This window comes from Eurytemora carolleeae, unplaced genomic scaffold, assembly GCF_000591075.1.
Source record: "Eurytemora carolleeae unplaced genomic scaffold, Eaff_2.0 scaffold165, whole genome shotgun sequence".
Lineage (NCBI taxonomy): Eukaryota > Metazoa > Arthropoda > Copepoda > Calanoida > Temoridae > Eurytemora > Eurytemora carolleeae.
The window spans coordinates 151,719-169,606 of NW_019396076.1; the positions used below are offsets into that span (position 1 = coordinate 151,719).

The 17,888-nt window shown below is 34.8% G+C and overlaps 1 protein-coding gene across 1 annotated transcript; it reads right to left on the reverse strand.

Annotated features, from left to right (window-relative positions):
- Positions 1-10,122: 10,122 nt before the first annotated feature.
- LOC111714633 (uncharacterized) lies at positions 10,123-17,796 on the reverse strand. Its single transcript, XM_023489781.1, has 4 exons — positions 17,097-17,796; positions 13,472-13,548; positions 11,912-12,033; positions 10,123-10,639 (listed from the first exon to the last, which is right to left on the reverse strand). The coding sequence occupies exons 1-4, from the start codon at positions 17,698-17,700 to the stop codon at positions 10,318-10,320; spliced, it is 1,125 nt and encodes a 374-aa protein (XP_023345549.1). The 5' UTR covers positions 17,701-17,796; the 3' UTR covers positions 10,123-10,317.
- Positions 17,797-17,888: the final 92 nt, after the last annotated feature.

The following is a 17,888-nucleotide window of genomic DNA, read 5'->3' on the forward strand; positions in this document are numbered from 1 at the left end:
AGTAAAAAATTTTAATTATCTAATATAGAGACGCCGGCTGTACTCTGTCACCATGTTACCATATAAAGATGGTAAGAAATGAAGGACATCTAAAGCCTGAAAACTGATGTGAGTAAATCTACATAGTATAGGAAAAAATGTATTTACAAGTAAAAATTGAATAAATAAAAATGATACTAATAAATCATGGAAAGCTGGAGCTCTCAGACGGACTCTTCTCCTTTTATTCGCCTCGTACGACAAGTTAATCTTCCGTCTTCAGACTCCTCGTGAACACTGACTCCACTTCAGTTTTAGCCCAGGCTGATCTTATTTCTCCTTCTAAGCCGTGGTTCATGCCTATTGGCTTCAATTCAAACTAGGATCTGGGGCAACGGTGGCTTTGGTTTTCCATATGTTCAAACATGCGTTCAAAGCATGTTTTCTGGGTTGGCATTTTCTAACGACAAATATTTCTCCACTTTGGCGACTCATCATCCGCCCCACTTTCTGTCAGACCTATAGCTATATACAAAAGAGCTAATACGTTGTCTTGTTTATGGGCCGGACTTGCAATCTGAGCTTAGCTCTGGGTCCGTATGAGGAATGAAGGGGTTACATCAATGAAACTATCCACTCTGACTTTAGCTCCGGGTTTGTATGAGAACTGAAGGGGTTACATCTATGGAACTGTCCCTATTACGAGCTAACACTGGTTACATCTTAGCTCCGGGTCCGTTTGAGGACTAAAGGGGTGACAGTGTTAATTTTATCGGATTGATGATTGATTATAATTAATTTTTATTGTAATGGAATTAATTCCAATGTATACATATTTATATATGTTTAAAGTAGCAATCTCTGTTTGTTTGTTTGTATGTCCGATCATAACTCAGGAACCCTCTAACAAATTTGCCTCAAATTTTGATTGGGGAACTCTAAACACCAGGGAAATGTTTGATTTCAAAGGTCTAAGAGGAATAGGTTGACTTGGCTTCCAAGCAAAGCTGGACTCCCAAGCTAATATAATAATTGTTTTAATAATAATTTAATTTAATTTAATAATAATAATAATAATGTTTCATAATATGTCTGTATTCGGATGAAAGATTCAGAAATATAATTTGAAAAAACTAGTATTTGGTGTTTGAGGGTGTGTGTGTGTGTGTGAAGGGATTAGTTTGAATGAAAGTAACAAACAATGTGAAGTTTGTAGATTGGTTGACAGAGTTGACATATAGACTGGACAGTTACTACAGTTCTTCTTTTGTTACTCTGTCAGTAGGTTTCAATACCAGGAGACTAAGATCTAACCAACTTCGGAGACAAGTTCGGACGGATTTATTTATATTATATATAATATATCTATAAAATCAGTGACACAAAAAATGTACATATATTAATATTAATATACAGAGCGTCCAATATCATATTGAATTATCTCCAAGCTTTAACAACAAAATACGCACATGATACTTAAAAAACCTAGTTTTTGTAAAAACGAAAAAATTTCCTTTAACTCAAACGTTAAATCAAAACTACAGGAGCCACATAGTTACAAAGTCACACTTGGAATAGATTTGACCTTCTTTTGTGGAATAGCAAAAAACTATGATTTTAAAAATAACATTTAACCAAATAGATTCTAGTACAATAGATGGCAACGTAGAATTTGTACACAATCAGTACAGCTGTATTCTGACGTAACAAGTGTCAAATTCAGTTTTTTTGTCCAATAAAATTATTGATAAAGTGAAAATTATGGAATAAAGAGTGCTTATCTTACGATAAAATAAGTGCAATTTTGTGTTCTTTATTTTCTGTTTTACACTTTTTTATTTAATCTTGGAAAACATGTCAACTAATGTGATAAAATTTCGTTTTCTTGTTATATTTGACACTTGTGACGTCGCGGTCCATTTCTCTGTTGCCACCTATTGTACTTGAAAATCTATTTGCATTTAACGTGGAAAAACAACGATTTTTCAATGTAAACAGACATATTTCACTTGAAAAATTTTGGTTGTAATTGCTACTTTCGCTGGTAAATCTATGTGTTTTACAACAACACTCGCTGAGAACCCAGCTTTGCCTGGAAACCATACTATCCATATAAAACATAACCCACTCAGCCAAGAATTTTTAAATCAAACTAAGAACATTCCCGTGGTTCTCTCCAGTTCCCCAATCAAAATTTTAGGCAAATCGGTCAAGGGGTTCATGAGTTATGATGTAAGTTTGAAACAAGAAACTACATATTAATAGACGTTCCCGTCAAATTTGCAAGGATTTTTCTGAACAAGCATCCAAACTTGGTTCACGGCAGAAGTGTTACAGTAAACTTAGAGAGGTTTGTTAAGATGTCCCTAATGAGGCTTGTAACGATGTTCCAGGGAAACAATGTACTCAAGTTCCTGTTCAAGATTGTAAACCAGCTACAAGAAAAGAATGTACCTCTGTTCCAGGACAAAAATACTGTTGTTGTTAAACAGCAGTGCAGTAAGGTACAGCATAGTAACCAACAATGTACCCGAGCAGAAATTCAATGATGTACAGACTGATGTAGTTGTCACCGTACCTAGACCTTCCTGTACAAAAGTATCTGATAAGGTTCATACGAGTTCTACAACAAAGATACATATTCATGAAGGCTACATGTTTGTTGACAGGAAGAAAGTTCGACAGCTGTCTCTCTATTGGATGACTGAAGCTGATGAGAAATCAACAGGAGAGAGTAGAAGCCGTTTATCAAACAGGTTAGCAGAAGTTTGACAGATGTCTCTCTACTGGATGTCTGAAGCTGATGATCGATCAACAGGAGAGAGAAGAGGTTTATTCAAGATATTTAAAGTATCCAGCAGGAAAGCAAAATGGATACTAGACAAGAATAGACGTATAGAAGAAACAAAGAGGCTATGAGAACAGGGAGTTTGCTGCAAAATAAGAAGTTTAAATGATGAAAATAGGGATAGATAACCCCTATTGTTCAGTACTCACCATAACCCCCCCCCCCCATTTGTAATAAATATAGTAATAATAGATATGTATCTGGATTGACACAGACTAACACATTAGTTCTCGTGTAGAGAGGAAAGAGTTTGTGAGCGAGTTGTATCTAGATTGATACAGACTTAAGAATACAGAGAGAGTTGTATCTAGATTGATACATACTTAAAAATACATAGAGAGTTGTATCTAGATTGATACAGACTAACATACTAGTTCTCCTGTAGAGAGTAAAGAGTTTGTGAGCGAGTTGTATCTGGATTGATACAGACTAACATATTAGTTCTGGTGTAGAGAGTAAAGAGTTTTTGAGCGAGCTGTATTGATTGATACATACTTAAAAATACAGAGTGAGTTGTATCTGGATTGATACAGACTAAAGTATTATTGGAGTAAGGCATTTGTTACACACCTAAACCAGAATTATGATATCTGCAGACTATACTTCAACCCAACCTTCTTTATTATTGGTTCAATAGTCTTCTGTTTCTTACTTTATTCCAGGGATGAACTAAAGAAAAATAAATGGAATGGAAATGGTACTGCCACGACTTGAGAAAGCCAGTACTAGTACTGGTCCGACTTGAAAAAGCCAGTCCATCCAATGGTTTGCAGGGAGTAATGAAAATCATGTTATCTTAGAGCAAAAAGTAACGCTATGGAGTCAAATAATTGAAAGATAACTATTTTCATAATTAATCTTCAGCTTTTACAGGCATTTTCATTTGCCCTAAAATTTAAATAATTTTCGGCTTTTCGTACAAGTAAATATTTTCAGTAATAAATTGTTGGAGTCTAATATTTGTCCAGAGTGGGATGGGGCTTGACCTTTTTTTGGCATTACAGTGTTTACTTTTCCCGGGGGGGGGGGGGGCTTAATCCCTGCTGAAGGGGGCTTAATCCCAATAGCCCCCCACTTCTTTACGCCTGTTCCTACGACTGCCGTGCTCTTTTTTCTTTATTAGATTTTGCATATATTTTGTTATATTTTCTTTTCAAATCTTAAATTTTTTTTCCCAATCTCAAGATAAGAAATTTTGCGTGAAACAATGTATTTTTTCCAACGTGCAAAAATTTATTTTCCAAATTAGGTATTATGATCTAATTGAAAAAACTAAATGATTTGATTAATGTGCAGTGTTTCAATTGCTAAGATAATAAATAGGATTTCACCTCAATAACTAACTTGTATTTTTTTGTAGACCTTGACATGTAAGTTTTAGAACTAAAAAGCACTTATTTTAAGCTTTATTTATTAATATTTAATATTGTATTTAATATTTATATTAGAGAGATTTGCATTATGATTGATATCCCCCCAATGAAAAATTCGTTGCAAAACCCGAGGACATTTATTTTCTTTTATCGAGGTTTCGTGATTTTATGGAATATAATTTGTTACCACTACAAGCATACAATAAGCAAATACAGGGTTACCAAAACCCACAAAAGTTAAAACTTTAGAAACGACTGTACGGAATTTATTGAAACTCTAGATTTGTTGTCAATCCATTTTATTTACATTTTATTTACTCTAAAATAATAATATACAAGACACAAACTCTTTTTTCAAATCGTCACATTTAAAAAGTTTTAGACCGTCTTTAAAGTCTTATCCTCTGTATGTTTGAGGGAATATCTGAAAAATAAAAAGTGTCAATTGTTGAACTGTTTCAGTCTTCGTTATTGACAAGTGCAAAGTTTATTCATATTTTGACGTCGTGGGCACTTAATTTTTAAAATATTTAAACTAAAATTGTGGAAAAATTTTAGATTCTTATTTTAAAACAGATTTTCAAAAATATTCTTTTTTAACTGGAGTTTTCAGTGTATAAGATAATATATGTTTCAAGATAAAATTATCAATAGATTCTCTCTCGGGAAATCATGTGAACTGACAGTATTATGATGAAGCCACATTATAACTAGAAAAGTTACCGGCAGAAAACAATACAATCATTAGGGGCTTTAAAGTGAGAGTTCACGAAAGATGAAATGGATATGCTGATATCGAACTTAATTCGATCTTGATCACTACCAATTTTACTTCTATCTCTTGGTTCTATAAGGAGAAAATGTTTAAAAACTTCTAACACCCAAGAGCGTAGCGTCCATACAAATTCACTTAGATGCATTTTATCATATATCATATATTGGGTTGACCGCAAAGAATAAAACTGAATGACTTTGAATAATCCTTTATATTTATCTTTATTTAGCTAAAAAAAAAATTAATTCTCTCCATTTTCCGTAGCTCCCTTACCTTTAGGGGNCCAATACCCCCCCTGGCTAATTTTATACTGTTTTAATAAAACGGTGGAAAAAGAAATACAAAACTGACGTTTTTCGTTTGTATAGCTAGAAACTAAAATAAAAAATTACTGTCCTTTCTTCGACCAAAATAAACCTTTTTAACGAAAAAGAAAAAACTAAATTCCCGGGATAAAGTGAAAAAAATACGTTATAAAATTAAAAATGTTTTTAATAAACCAGAATTATGTTTTTTCTCTTAAACAATTATCATCATAAATTATTAAAACAAAACTTGATGTTTATGAGATAATGAGCACAATAACTGACTCTCCAGTGGGAGGCTGCGTGTAAAACAGCCCCTGGCTATCAATGCCTCCCCGTCTCAAGTTTATAAATATGTTTTAAAATATGATATTTTCTATGTTTTTGGCTTGGGACAAATATATATATTTGATTTGATTTGATATTTGATTAGTTTGTGCAGGCAGAGATCTTTAGAAGAGGAATAGACGTGCGAAATTTATTATTAATTATCTCTATGTGCAGGGGCGTATTCAGGAATTTGTCCTGGCCGGGCTAATTTTTTCTTTCTTTCCAGTGGGGCCTCAGCACTGGTTGGGACCTAAAAACCCCCTGAAAGCCATAAATTTCACCGGTGGGGGGGGGGGGCTAGTTAGGCCAAATAGCTCCCCCATGAATACGCCTCTGTCCAAATAGATTATCAAGCACAATAGGTAGCATCAGAGAAATGGACCAATTATACACGACGTCACAAGTGTCAAATATAACAAGACTAAATAATATAGTGTAAAAAAAGAAAATAAAGGACACATGAAATTGCACTTATTTTACTGTAAGATAAGCACTTTATTTTAAAATTATCTCTATTATTAATAATTTTGTCGTACACACAAACTAAGTTGACACTTGTGACGTAAGAATACAGCTGTACTGAGAGTGTACAAATTCTACGTTGCCATCTATTGTACTTATAGAATCTATTTGCCTCTGTTTAAGTTATATTTTGAATTTTCCGTTGGATGGGAAAATGAGGGAACTGCACGGAACCTTGATTTTTCTATTTCTCCATTTTCCAACATTTGTTGATTCCAATAGCACAAGAAGGAGATGCACATGTCCTAACATATTCCTTATTTGAATCCGTTAGTTATCTTTGCGCTTCTTTTCGTTTCCATTTCTGATATGTGTTTTTATAATTACCAGACATATCAATGTCGATTTCGTCAAGAATTAGAAAATTTTTTATTTGATAAATCGGAATCTACTAAATTCTTAATGAATGCACAAATATGGCAGACCACATTTTTGAAATGGCAGGACTAGGGCTATTTTGGGATTATTTTTTCTTGAAAAGTAATTCTAAAATTAGGTTTCCAAATGAATTATCTAGTTTTTCAGTCAATGTGGATACTTTAAAAATGATTTTGACATTTGTGCACGCGCACATAAATATGTCTTCAAGAATTTTTTCTTCTTCAATATCTCTAAATAAGTTTTTTCTTCTGAAGTATAGCGTTTATTAGGAAAATACACAAAATATGCAATACAATACAACAAAAACAAAGACACTATATTAATATGAAACAAATATTTTTACAAAAAATATTTTATACGATAGGATATTAATAAAACAGTATTAGGTATTTGTATAAAGAAGCCTGCAAGGATTTACATTTGTATGTGATAAATTTTGTTAAACATAGAAAATTGGCCTTGAAAGGGGCAAAGTAAATTGATATGCATGCATTACAAGTAAAAGCAAAGAATATACACAGAGAATAATCAGGTCAGGTCGTCTTCAATTCACGATTTATAAAAACATACGGGGCATGTACTTAGGTATTATTATTATCGTATTTCAGGCCGAATAGGAACAATCTGCATTGATTGAATGATATCATAATCTTGCGACATGATTTTTTATCAAGTAGAAGATGAAGCTAAAAAAAGTTAGACAAACATTGACGCCAAGAGGAAAAGCCTGGACAATATTGTATCATAACGCACATTCAAGCAATTACATTTTTAGACGAGCATCGTACAAGAACTTATATAGGTTCAGCACAAGAGAGAATATTATTAGTTACAAAATGTACAAAGTTACAAAACAAAAATGTATCTTAAACTGGACTTGTCTGTCTCGGGTTAAACTAATAATGCACCATCCTAAAGACTACTATAAAAGTTTCCCACCCAGAAATTTAATTTTCCCCTTATTAAAGGGACTGTAATCGTAATTTCAAGTGATTTCAAGCGGGAAATTAAGTGCCAAGAAACAGCTCGAGTATAAGTAGTGTAAATATACTAGCACGGATCGTGTACATTGTACAGTGTACACTGTAACCTAGAGTCTCCCTGAGCCCGAAATTTAAAAGAGTATCGTTGAACAAAACTCTCAAGTTTCCTTTTTGGGGTATTACCATTTTGTAGATTTTGATTTAAGAGATTTGACAAAAATGGAGAATATGGAGAATCTAAATAAATAATATTTCATAGCAAAAATATTGATAACCACAAAACTGCCTAACCCCATTCGTAAAACCCGGGTTTTAAAACTGGTTTTAATAACGATACCCTGTCTTCAGTTTTGGGCTCTGAGCCCAAAACTTAAGAAAGGGTATTGTTATGAAAACCAGTTTTGAAACCCGGGTTTCATTAATGGGGTTAGGCAGTTTTGTGGATATCAATATTTTGTTATGAAATATTATTTCATTTAATTTCTTCACTCAATCTTCAGCTGTACACATAAGGATATCTACCTCATCGTTGTCCGGCAAAAGGTTTAAAGGGTACCGTTGTGAATCGAACATGATCTCTCTATACATGGAAGGTCACTTGAAATTACGCTTACAAAACAATTTTGTTTCCATTGTAAACCCACATATTTGAAAAATTTCTATGCGGGGGGGGGGGGTATACCCCCCCCACTCCATCCCCGTGGGGGAAGTTAAGAAGGGATTATCCTCCAGATTGGGACCAGTTTCCAACTTACAGAAACTTTTTTTTTAATATTTCTACATTTTCTTCAGAATGTACTTGATCGAGGTGTAAAATAGTCAGAGCGGATTGTTTATCCTCTTATTGTGGATTATTTCTTATAAGGACCACTTCTGAAATCTTCAGAACCGATTCAAAATATTTTATTGTGAAAAAGAAGATTATATTTCTGATAATGTACAGAAAATATTTTTCCTCATCGTCATACTTTGAAAATCGTCAATTTCTTCACTAAAAAAAATCTTTTTTGAAGTATGATTGTGATTCTGCTTGTTTCGCCGTTTTTTATATGGAGTTATTTGGCAAAACTTAAAAAAAAGCCAATATATTACAATATAATTTACTTGCCTAGTAATAGTTTTGTCCAATAATGATTATTTTTATCCAGAATTAATTTGGTTTTTTTCCGTAAAAATTCTATAAATACAATTCTCGCTTAAAAGCTGATCAAGAGAAATAGATCGAGCAGACTTTAAAAATATAAAGAAGCTGAGTTTTTGCTAAAAATTCAAATCTTTTAAAACATTTATCTTTGCAATTTTATGTCGTAGACCTTAGATATTTCAAACTATGAATTCTGATAGATTAAATTATACAATTTTTTAAATATTGAAGGTGTAGACCATAAGGTTCCAAAGACAAAGGTATTAGAAAATTTGAGTTTGTGCCAAAAACTCAATTCCTTTGATCATAATCTTCTGAAAATCATTAGGTTTATATTTAAACATATAGATACAGAGCTGTCAGACTTTAACATCCCTTGTTTTAATTGAGAGTAGAGACCACACAGGTAAAAAATTAAGTCAATTAATTATTAAATTTTGAATTGGATAAAACTTTAATTGTAGAAATAATTTAAGATCCCCGGGACATCCATTCTTTTGTGTTTTTTTTGTTATCCCAGAATATACACCCTCTATTCTCCAATATTTATTTCTTCCACCTTGAATTCTTCGGTATTCCCTCCACCCTGTATTCTCCAGTATTCCCTCCACCCTGTATTCTCCATTATTCCCTCCACCCTGTATTCTACAGTATTTCATCCACCCTGTATTCCTCAGCATTCCCTCCACCCTGTATTCTTCAGTATTCACTCCATCCTGTATTCTCCAGTATTCCCTCCACCCTGTATTTTCCAGTATTCCGTCCACCCTGTATTCTTCAGTATTCACTCCATCCTGTATTCTTCAGTATTCCCTCCACCCTGTATTCTCCAGTATTCCCTCTACCCTGTATTCCTCAGTATTCCCTCCACCCTGTATTCCTCAGTATTCCCTCCACCCTGTATTCTCCAGTATTCCCTCCACCCTGTATTCTTCAGTATTCCCTCCACCCTGTATTCTCCAGTATTCTCTCCACCCTGTAGTCCTCAGTATTCCTTCCACCCATGTATTCTCCTGTATTCCCTCCACCCTATATTCTCCAGTATTCCCTTTACCCTATATTCTCCAGTATTCCCTCCACCCTATATTCTGCAGTATTCCCTCCACCCTGTATTCTCCTGTATTCCCTCCACCCTGTATTCTCCATTATTCCCTCCACACTGTATTCTACAGTATTCCCTCCACCCTGTATTCTCCTGTATTCCCTCCACCATGTATTCTCCTGTATTCCCTCAACCCATGTATTCTCCTGTATTCACTCCACCCTATATTCTCCAGTATTCCCTTAACCCTATATTCTCCAGTATTCCCTCCACCCTATATTCTGCAGTATTCCCTCCACCCTGTATTCTCCTGTATTCCCTCCACCCTGTATTCTACAGTATTCCCTCTATCCTGTATACTCCACTATTCCCTCCACCCTGTATTCTGCAGTATTCCCTCCACCCTGTATTCTCCTGTATTCCCTCCACCCTTTCTACAGTATTCCCTCTATCCTGTATACTCCACTATTCCCTCCACCCTGTATTCTCCTGTATTCCCTCCACCCTGTATTCTACAGTATTCCCTCACCCTGTATTCCTCAGTATTCCCTCCACCCTGTATTCTCCAGTATTCCCTCCACCCTGTATTCTTCAGTATTCCCTCAACACTATATTCCTCAGTATTCCCTCAATGTCTACCCTGTCTCTCCAATGTTGAAGGATCGTTTGAAAAGTTGAAAGCACAAGTTTTCATTTCGATCCATATTTGCTTGATCCTCTGAACCTCCCTTGGCAGAATATGTGTTAAAGAAGAATAATCCTCGTCGTTTTTTCTTTTTCCCAACCTCAGGTCCCTGTACAGGAGCAGAGGAGGATAGAAGGACTTCTTCTTCCTTCTCCTCCTCATCCTCTGCGTTCTGTTCGTCTTCCTCTCCTTCACATTTTCTTGTTTTTCTTTTCTCCTCTGGTCCAATGTAGATACCAGAGAATGAATCGATGGAGAGTGGAGAGGGCGGCCTAAATAAAACTTGTTTTAATTGTTAGTGGAAAGGAATTGAGTTTTTACCTTAGATATTTCCATTTTTCAACTAGGAATTTTGTTAGTTCAAAAAATCTAAGTTTGAAGGATTTTTGCACCATCAGGTTGCAACATAAAGGGATTAAAAAGTTAGAGTTTATGGCAAAGACTCCATTCCTTAGAAAGACCAGTCATATAAAGATTGCCATTAACGATTTACAACGGTACCTTATAAGCCTTTAAATTTTCGATTTATTCAGCAAATAAGAACATGAAAATGGCAGAAATTAATCCCATTATCGGATTTTTACCATCGATTACTGGTTTACGAAGTACCGTTGTGAATTGTGCAGACCATACTACAACTAAGAAAAAAGGTGACAAACAAGAAAAAGGATAATACACTAATATCAAAGAGAATAGAATATATATTAGAGGGGAATTTACTAGAAAAAAATGTAAAACGACCATTTTGTTGTACTGTTTCCATACTGCAGGTGTACTTCACATATTTGTGCTATATAACCTTTTGGGCCCTGGAATATCATTTTATAGAAAATCTAAAATTAATATGAAAAGAAAACCAAATTATGAAATAGGCTTGTTTCATAATTGACCAATGATCATTTCACATAGACTCTATGCCTTTCACTTTACAAACGTTGATTTTCCGTTATAACTATAATTCATTTTATAAAGTTTATTTAACAGCTTTAAAAAATTCGCAATTGAAATGGATAGTCTAGGGAACAAACTGCATTAATGTACTCTACTGCAGATAATTTGTGAACATTTACATGATTTGTACACGTTGAACTCCCTTTCAGGCTGAAAGGGACTGGCAAAATTCATACCAAGGGATTTTTCTAAATTCCACTCTAATATATATTCTATTCTCGTTGACTAATACAAACTTTACAACTTTACTCCCAACCTAGAGATAGATAAATAGATAGATAAAAAATCATCTTGTATTTCTCTTCTCTCCTCATAATATCTTATTTGAACTTTATATTCATACAGCCAATGCAACTCTTGGCTTTTCACTGGTCAAACCAAATAGTAATTTATAGTAAATCAACAATTTTATCTTTTAATTGGTCAACAATTAATTTCCGCTCTACATTCATGGCTCCAACAAACAAAACAGCATTTGAAAATATAAACTGAGCCTTAGTTATACCAAGAGAGGTCTATAACGTATTCTTGATGTTGTTACAAAACAATAGAATATGTTATCATTTTTTTCAAATCAGAAAATATTGAGTAACCTGTAACTGTCTTTAATATCATCGTTCTCAGTGATATCTCCGTTCAGATACTCCAAGTCATATTCATCTAGGGTTCTAGAGGGTCCTAGATACACTCCAGATATACCGTCATAGTTCTCCATCTAGATATAGATATAATATACTCCAGTATAATCCAGATATACCATAGTTCTCCATCTAGATATAGACAGTATACTCCAGATACACCGTCATAGTTCTCCATCTAGATATAGATATAATATACTCCAGTATACTCCAGATATACCGTCATAGTTCTCCATCTAGATATAGATATAATATACTCCAGTATACTCCAGATATACCATAGTTCTCCATCTAGATATAGATATAATATACTCCAGATACACCGTCATAGTTCTCCATCTAGATATAAATATAATATACTCCAGAATACTCCAGATATACCATAGTTCTCCATCTAGATTATAGATATAATATAAATTAAAATATACTCCAGTATACTCTAGATACACGAGTCACGGAAGTTTGTAGTAAAATTTTGACTCCACTGGCGACCTGAGGGAATTCATTTTCACTGGAGGGGTTTAGAAAAGTACTTTTTACAATTTCAAACTTTACGCAGGGTTATTTACATTCCACTGGAGGAATTCAGATATCTTTCCAATGGGGGTTTATAATTCCACTAGAGGGATTCAAATATCTTTCCAGGGGGTTTATAATTCCAGTGGAGGGATTCAGATATCCTTCCTATGGGTTTATAATTCCATTGGAGGGATTCAGATATCTTTCCTGGAGTTTATGATTCCACTGGAAGTTTTTAGCTAAATAGGTTGGCAGAGGGACGCTATTTAACCCCCAGAAGTGTCCTGCCCTTTCACAAGTTGTGGGAGCACTGAGTTTTAATTTACATTACTCCCAGAGTGTACTGTACGCAATTTGAGTACATTTGAGTCCCCTTGGGGTTCCAACTGAATACCCTTGCCCCTGAATATAATTAAGTTTTCTCTACATTAAGTATTAATATTGCATCCTAACTCTATCCCTGGATTATATGTGTACTGTTTAGTACAATTGAACATACACCAAGGAGTATAGAATAGAAGGGAGATACAACTGACGTGGCCCGCCTACTTTATGATTATGCATGCTTTGCAGACGGGTACTCCATTTGAATAAGAAATATTCAGAATAGGTTATAGTATACGCGGTAATTGTACATCAGACAAATATTCAAACGAAGTACCGTCCGCAAAGCATGAATAATCATATAGTAGGGCGGGCCGCGTCAGTTGTAACTCCCTTCTATTCCATACTCCTTGGCATACACTTAATTAATCGTACAGAATGAAAACAACAAATAGGATGTCGTCTTTTCAAGATTTAAGGGTTTTTCGTTTACAATAACCCTAAGGCAGAGCCCCATAAGAGTTAGGCGCAGTCGGCGTCGAACAGGCTCTCTCTCGTAGAGTTACAAGACAGAGAGAGGTCCTGTTCTACGCCGAATGCGCGTAACTCCTTTGAAAAATGAAAAAATATGATAAAAGGAAATTAAAAAAGAAAAGTTTGTCTAATTATTACCTTTATATCAATGGGAAGAGTAACTGATTCCACCAACGTGTTTTTTGTCAAGGAGGCATCTTCTCCTATTTTCTCTTCTAAAACAAAATCTGTATAAAAACCAGACCGTTTAAATATATCTATATACATAAAATTGTAATCTCTGTTTGTCTGTCCGATCATAACTCATGAACCCTTGGACCGAGTTGCCTCAAATTTTGATTGGGCAACTCGGGAGTACTACTTGGTGTTTAGATTCTAAGTTGAGTTGCTAGACTTATATTTGAGAAAATAGCTAAAATCCTAATTCACGACAAAGCGCAGATAAACGGTGGAACTATGTGTGTATGTTCGTTCTTTTCGTACTTTTTCTTTTATTAGTTCGTTATTGGTCAGTTGAAATAACGTAATGAATTGGCCCATCAAATTTTCTACTCAAATAATCATTTTGAACATACGGCCTCATTCATTTCCGGTTGCTAACGGTCAAACTATCCATCTAACAATTTTTTAAAAATTAAATAAAAAATATATATTTTATTTTAAGTTAGACAAGGCATAAAAATTTACAAAATTGTGAGTTTGCTATTTTCAATTAAAAAAAATCGCAAGACGACTGACGAACACGGGCAATACCAGGAACTTCTGTCAGCAATTTTTTTAATAAATCATATTGGAAATATTTATCTGTAGATGTAATGCTAGGTATTTATGTTACTCAACCTTTCATCTTACATATATATATCTACAAGTACAGCAGCCATCGTAAATCAAATTCCATTCCTCATACACCACCCTTCAGTTATACACTTCACACCACCCTTCAGTTATACACTTCACACCACCCTTCAGTTTTACACTTCACACCACCCTTCAGTTATACACTTCATACCACCCTTCAGTTATACACTTCACACCACCCTTCAGTTATGCACTTCACACCACCCTTCAGTTATACACTTCATACCACCCTTCAGTTATACACTTCATACCACCCTTCAGTTATACACTTCACACCACCCTTCAGTTATACACTTCATACTACCCTTCAGTTATACACTTCATACAACCCTTCAGTTATACACTTCACACCACCCTTCAGTTATACACTTCACACCACCATTCAGTTATACACTTTATACCACCCTTCAGTTATACACTTCACACCACCCTTCAGTTATACACTTCACACCACCCTTCAGTTATACACTCCATACCACCCTTCAGTTATACACTTCATACCACCCTTCAGTTATACGCTTCACACCACCCTTCATTTATACACTTCATACCACCCTTCAGTTATATACACTTCATACCACCCTTCAGTTATTACACTTCACACCACCCTTCAGTTATACACTTCATACCACCCTTCAGTTATACACTTCATACCACCCTTCAGTTATACACTTCATACTACCCTTCAGTTATACACTTCACACCACCCTTCAGTTATACACTTCACACCACCCTTCAGTTACACACTTCACACCACCCTTCAGTTATATCGCTCGCTTGTCTTTTGTGCTACACTCTTCAGTATAGCAGTTTTCTCAAACATTTTATTTTACTAATTCTACTTCAAGTTATGATAAATATTAAAACTATATGGTCTTGAAGTCTGGTGAAGCTATTTGAGAAGAAATATTTTAACTAATATAGATAAGTTGACGAAGTTAAAGTGACACTCACTGATACAGAGTAACTTTTATCAATTTGATAACAACCTTTATTTGAGAATAAGTAACAATATGCCTGATTATTCAAATTTTCTTATTTAAAATCGAGCTAATATATAAGACTGTCTTATGATACTTTAATTGCAAAAATAGAATAAAAAATGTCCAGTAATAGCCTCCCCAATTTTTTCAAATCACACTTTATCATCAGTTTTTTGGAAATTTAAAATTTGGAAACCATTAAAAAAAATGAAAATTGAATTAGTTAGAGCACAAAACCCGCCAAGCACATGAAAAAAGTTTAAAAGCAGTTTTTGAACTGTTGTTCGGCCTTGTACCGCTTATTCAATTATTATATTTTTGAAATGGGTTTCAAATCTTAATTTAGCATACATTTATTAGGTCTGAATACACAAACCGCTGGTGGGCGGTCAGTGGGCTCATGCAATACCAAAATTGATGATGCCATTAAATTAACACAGCTTATTACTTAAAAGAAAACAGAGGCGCAACTAGATGTTTTAAATGGGTTGGGGCAGGCTTACTTAAAAGATATTAATGGGCCAGGGGTTAGATTACCCCCCTACCCCTCCTTCATGAAGGGGGGGTGGAGGGTTAATGGGTCAGAACAGCAGGAATAATACTTATCAAAAACTTGTTACTTTATAAGTAAATTTTCCTTTCTGATTCTAATTAAAGTATACATATATTGGCTTCAGGTCCTAGTAAGAGTATTCACCTTTAGGAATATTAGTAGATATTATATTACTAATAATATATTTAGAATAACATGCATCTAATTTAAAAGTATATTGGAGGTATATCAATATATATACTTAGCTTGTCTGAGGGGCGTGCGTTTCTTTGTGTTTGTTTCCAATAAATGAAAAATCAGCTGAACCGATCGAGCCCAATATTTTTGAGGCAACTCACATGACCCCGGCCAAGAAAGGTTTATTACCGGTCAAAGTTTAAACTTTTGCCCCCGGAAAAAAACGTTAAAATTTATTGTTTTTAAAAATTTGCCAATTAAAAAAAAAGAAAATTGGGAAAGGTTGAGAACAATTTAAAATAGCACCTTTCAGAGCTTAAAGCAAAAATTGTCGATATAATAAAATTTGATAAAATAATGTATTTTATATAATGGTACGTGTTACCCGTGAAGGATTAGAGCAAAACGATTAGACGAAATTCTTGAAATTAATTATCTGAAAGTTGAATCCAATATTTTATTTAAAAAAATTAGGACAGGCTCACAATCTTATTTTTGAAGAATCTTGCGTCATAAAGAGACTTTTGAAGTAAATTCAAGTCTTTCAAGTGACCCGTCATCTTTTATTAAATGCCTGATTCACAACGGTACCTTTAAAACCTTTATTTTAGTAGCAATTAGGAAGACGTCATCTTTTTTTCCTCTTGAAACTGTCGTCGCTGCGACATCCGAAAGTCATTCTTTTTAATAAACTACAAATGAAAATGATTATTTTTAAAAATAAAACAAGGACATATCCACCATTTTAGTTCCAGGCAAAAATATTTAATTGATACCGTTGTGATTGAGGCAGGTAACTCTTAAAATGGAAAGACACTTGAGAATACATCAGCTGCAGTCTCTTTAATATAGTTCCAGACTCACCTGAATCATCAGCAGTCCCTTTAATATAGTTCCAGACTCACCTGATTCATCAGCAGTTCCTTTAATATAGTTCCAGACTCACCTGAATCATCAGCAGTTCCTTTAATATAGTTCCAGACTCATCTGAATCATCAGCAGTTCCTTTAATATAGTTCCAGACTCATCTGAATCATCAGCAGTTCCTTTAATATAGTTCCAGACTCACCTGATTCATCAGCAGTTCCTTTAATATAGTTCCAGACTCACCTGAATCATCAGCAGTCTCTTTAATATAGTTCCAGACTCACCTGAATCATCAGCAGTCTCTTTAATATAGCTCCAGACTCACCTGAATGATCCTTCATACTAAAGATGCACTCCCCCGGTAGTGCCCGAAAGGACCAGGATTTCTTTCGAACACATTTTTTGATGAAAAGTCCGACCCCGTTCTCCTCTGCCATGGTTCCTGAAACCTCATGTTCCAGGTCCTTGGTTCCTGAAAATCCTTGCAGCTTGAGACTAAAAGTTTCCTTAAGATCTCTGCTCTGGGTTGAGTTAAACACACGGTCCAGGATACCCGTCTGCTCGACCGAACTTTGACTCATTTTCCGCGAAATCTTTGAACTCGATTTTTTCCCAGCTTTTCCAGCCTCAACAAGTTCAATACTGCCTTTATTCTTACTCTCTTTAATGAACTCTAATTTTGTGTTGGATGGATCTTTTTTTGATTGATGAGTTAACGTTGTTAGTTTTTCTGAACCCGACTCTGACAGGTTGCTGTTCCGTTCAGTTTCAATCTCGTTCTCCTCCTTTCTGTTGGTTGGTTCGGATATCCCGGAGCTAGACTGAATAGCCGAATCTTCGTCCTCACTTTCACACTCAATGGCAGGGTTCACTAGGACGGATATTACATTCTGTTCCCAGTTTTCACCTTTATACCTCTCACTGTCCATGAGGCTGTAGAGTTGAAGAGTGATGGCTGGAGAGGAGAGAGGGAGAGAGAACCAGATGTTTTCTTGGAGAAAGAGAACTAGAGAACTAGAGAACTAGAGAAGCCTCCTCGTCTCTTCTCTTCTCTTTCTAGATCCTTGTTTAAACCTAACCTCACCATATTACAGGATTATAAAACTAATTATAATTG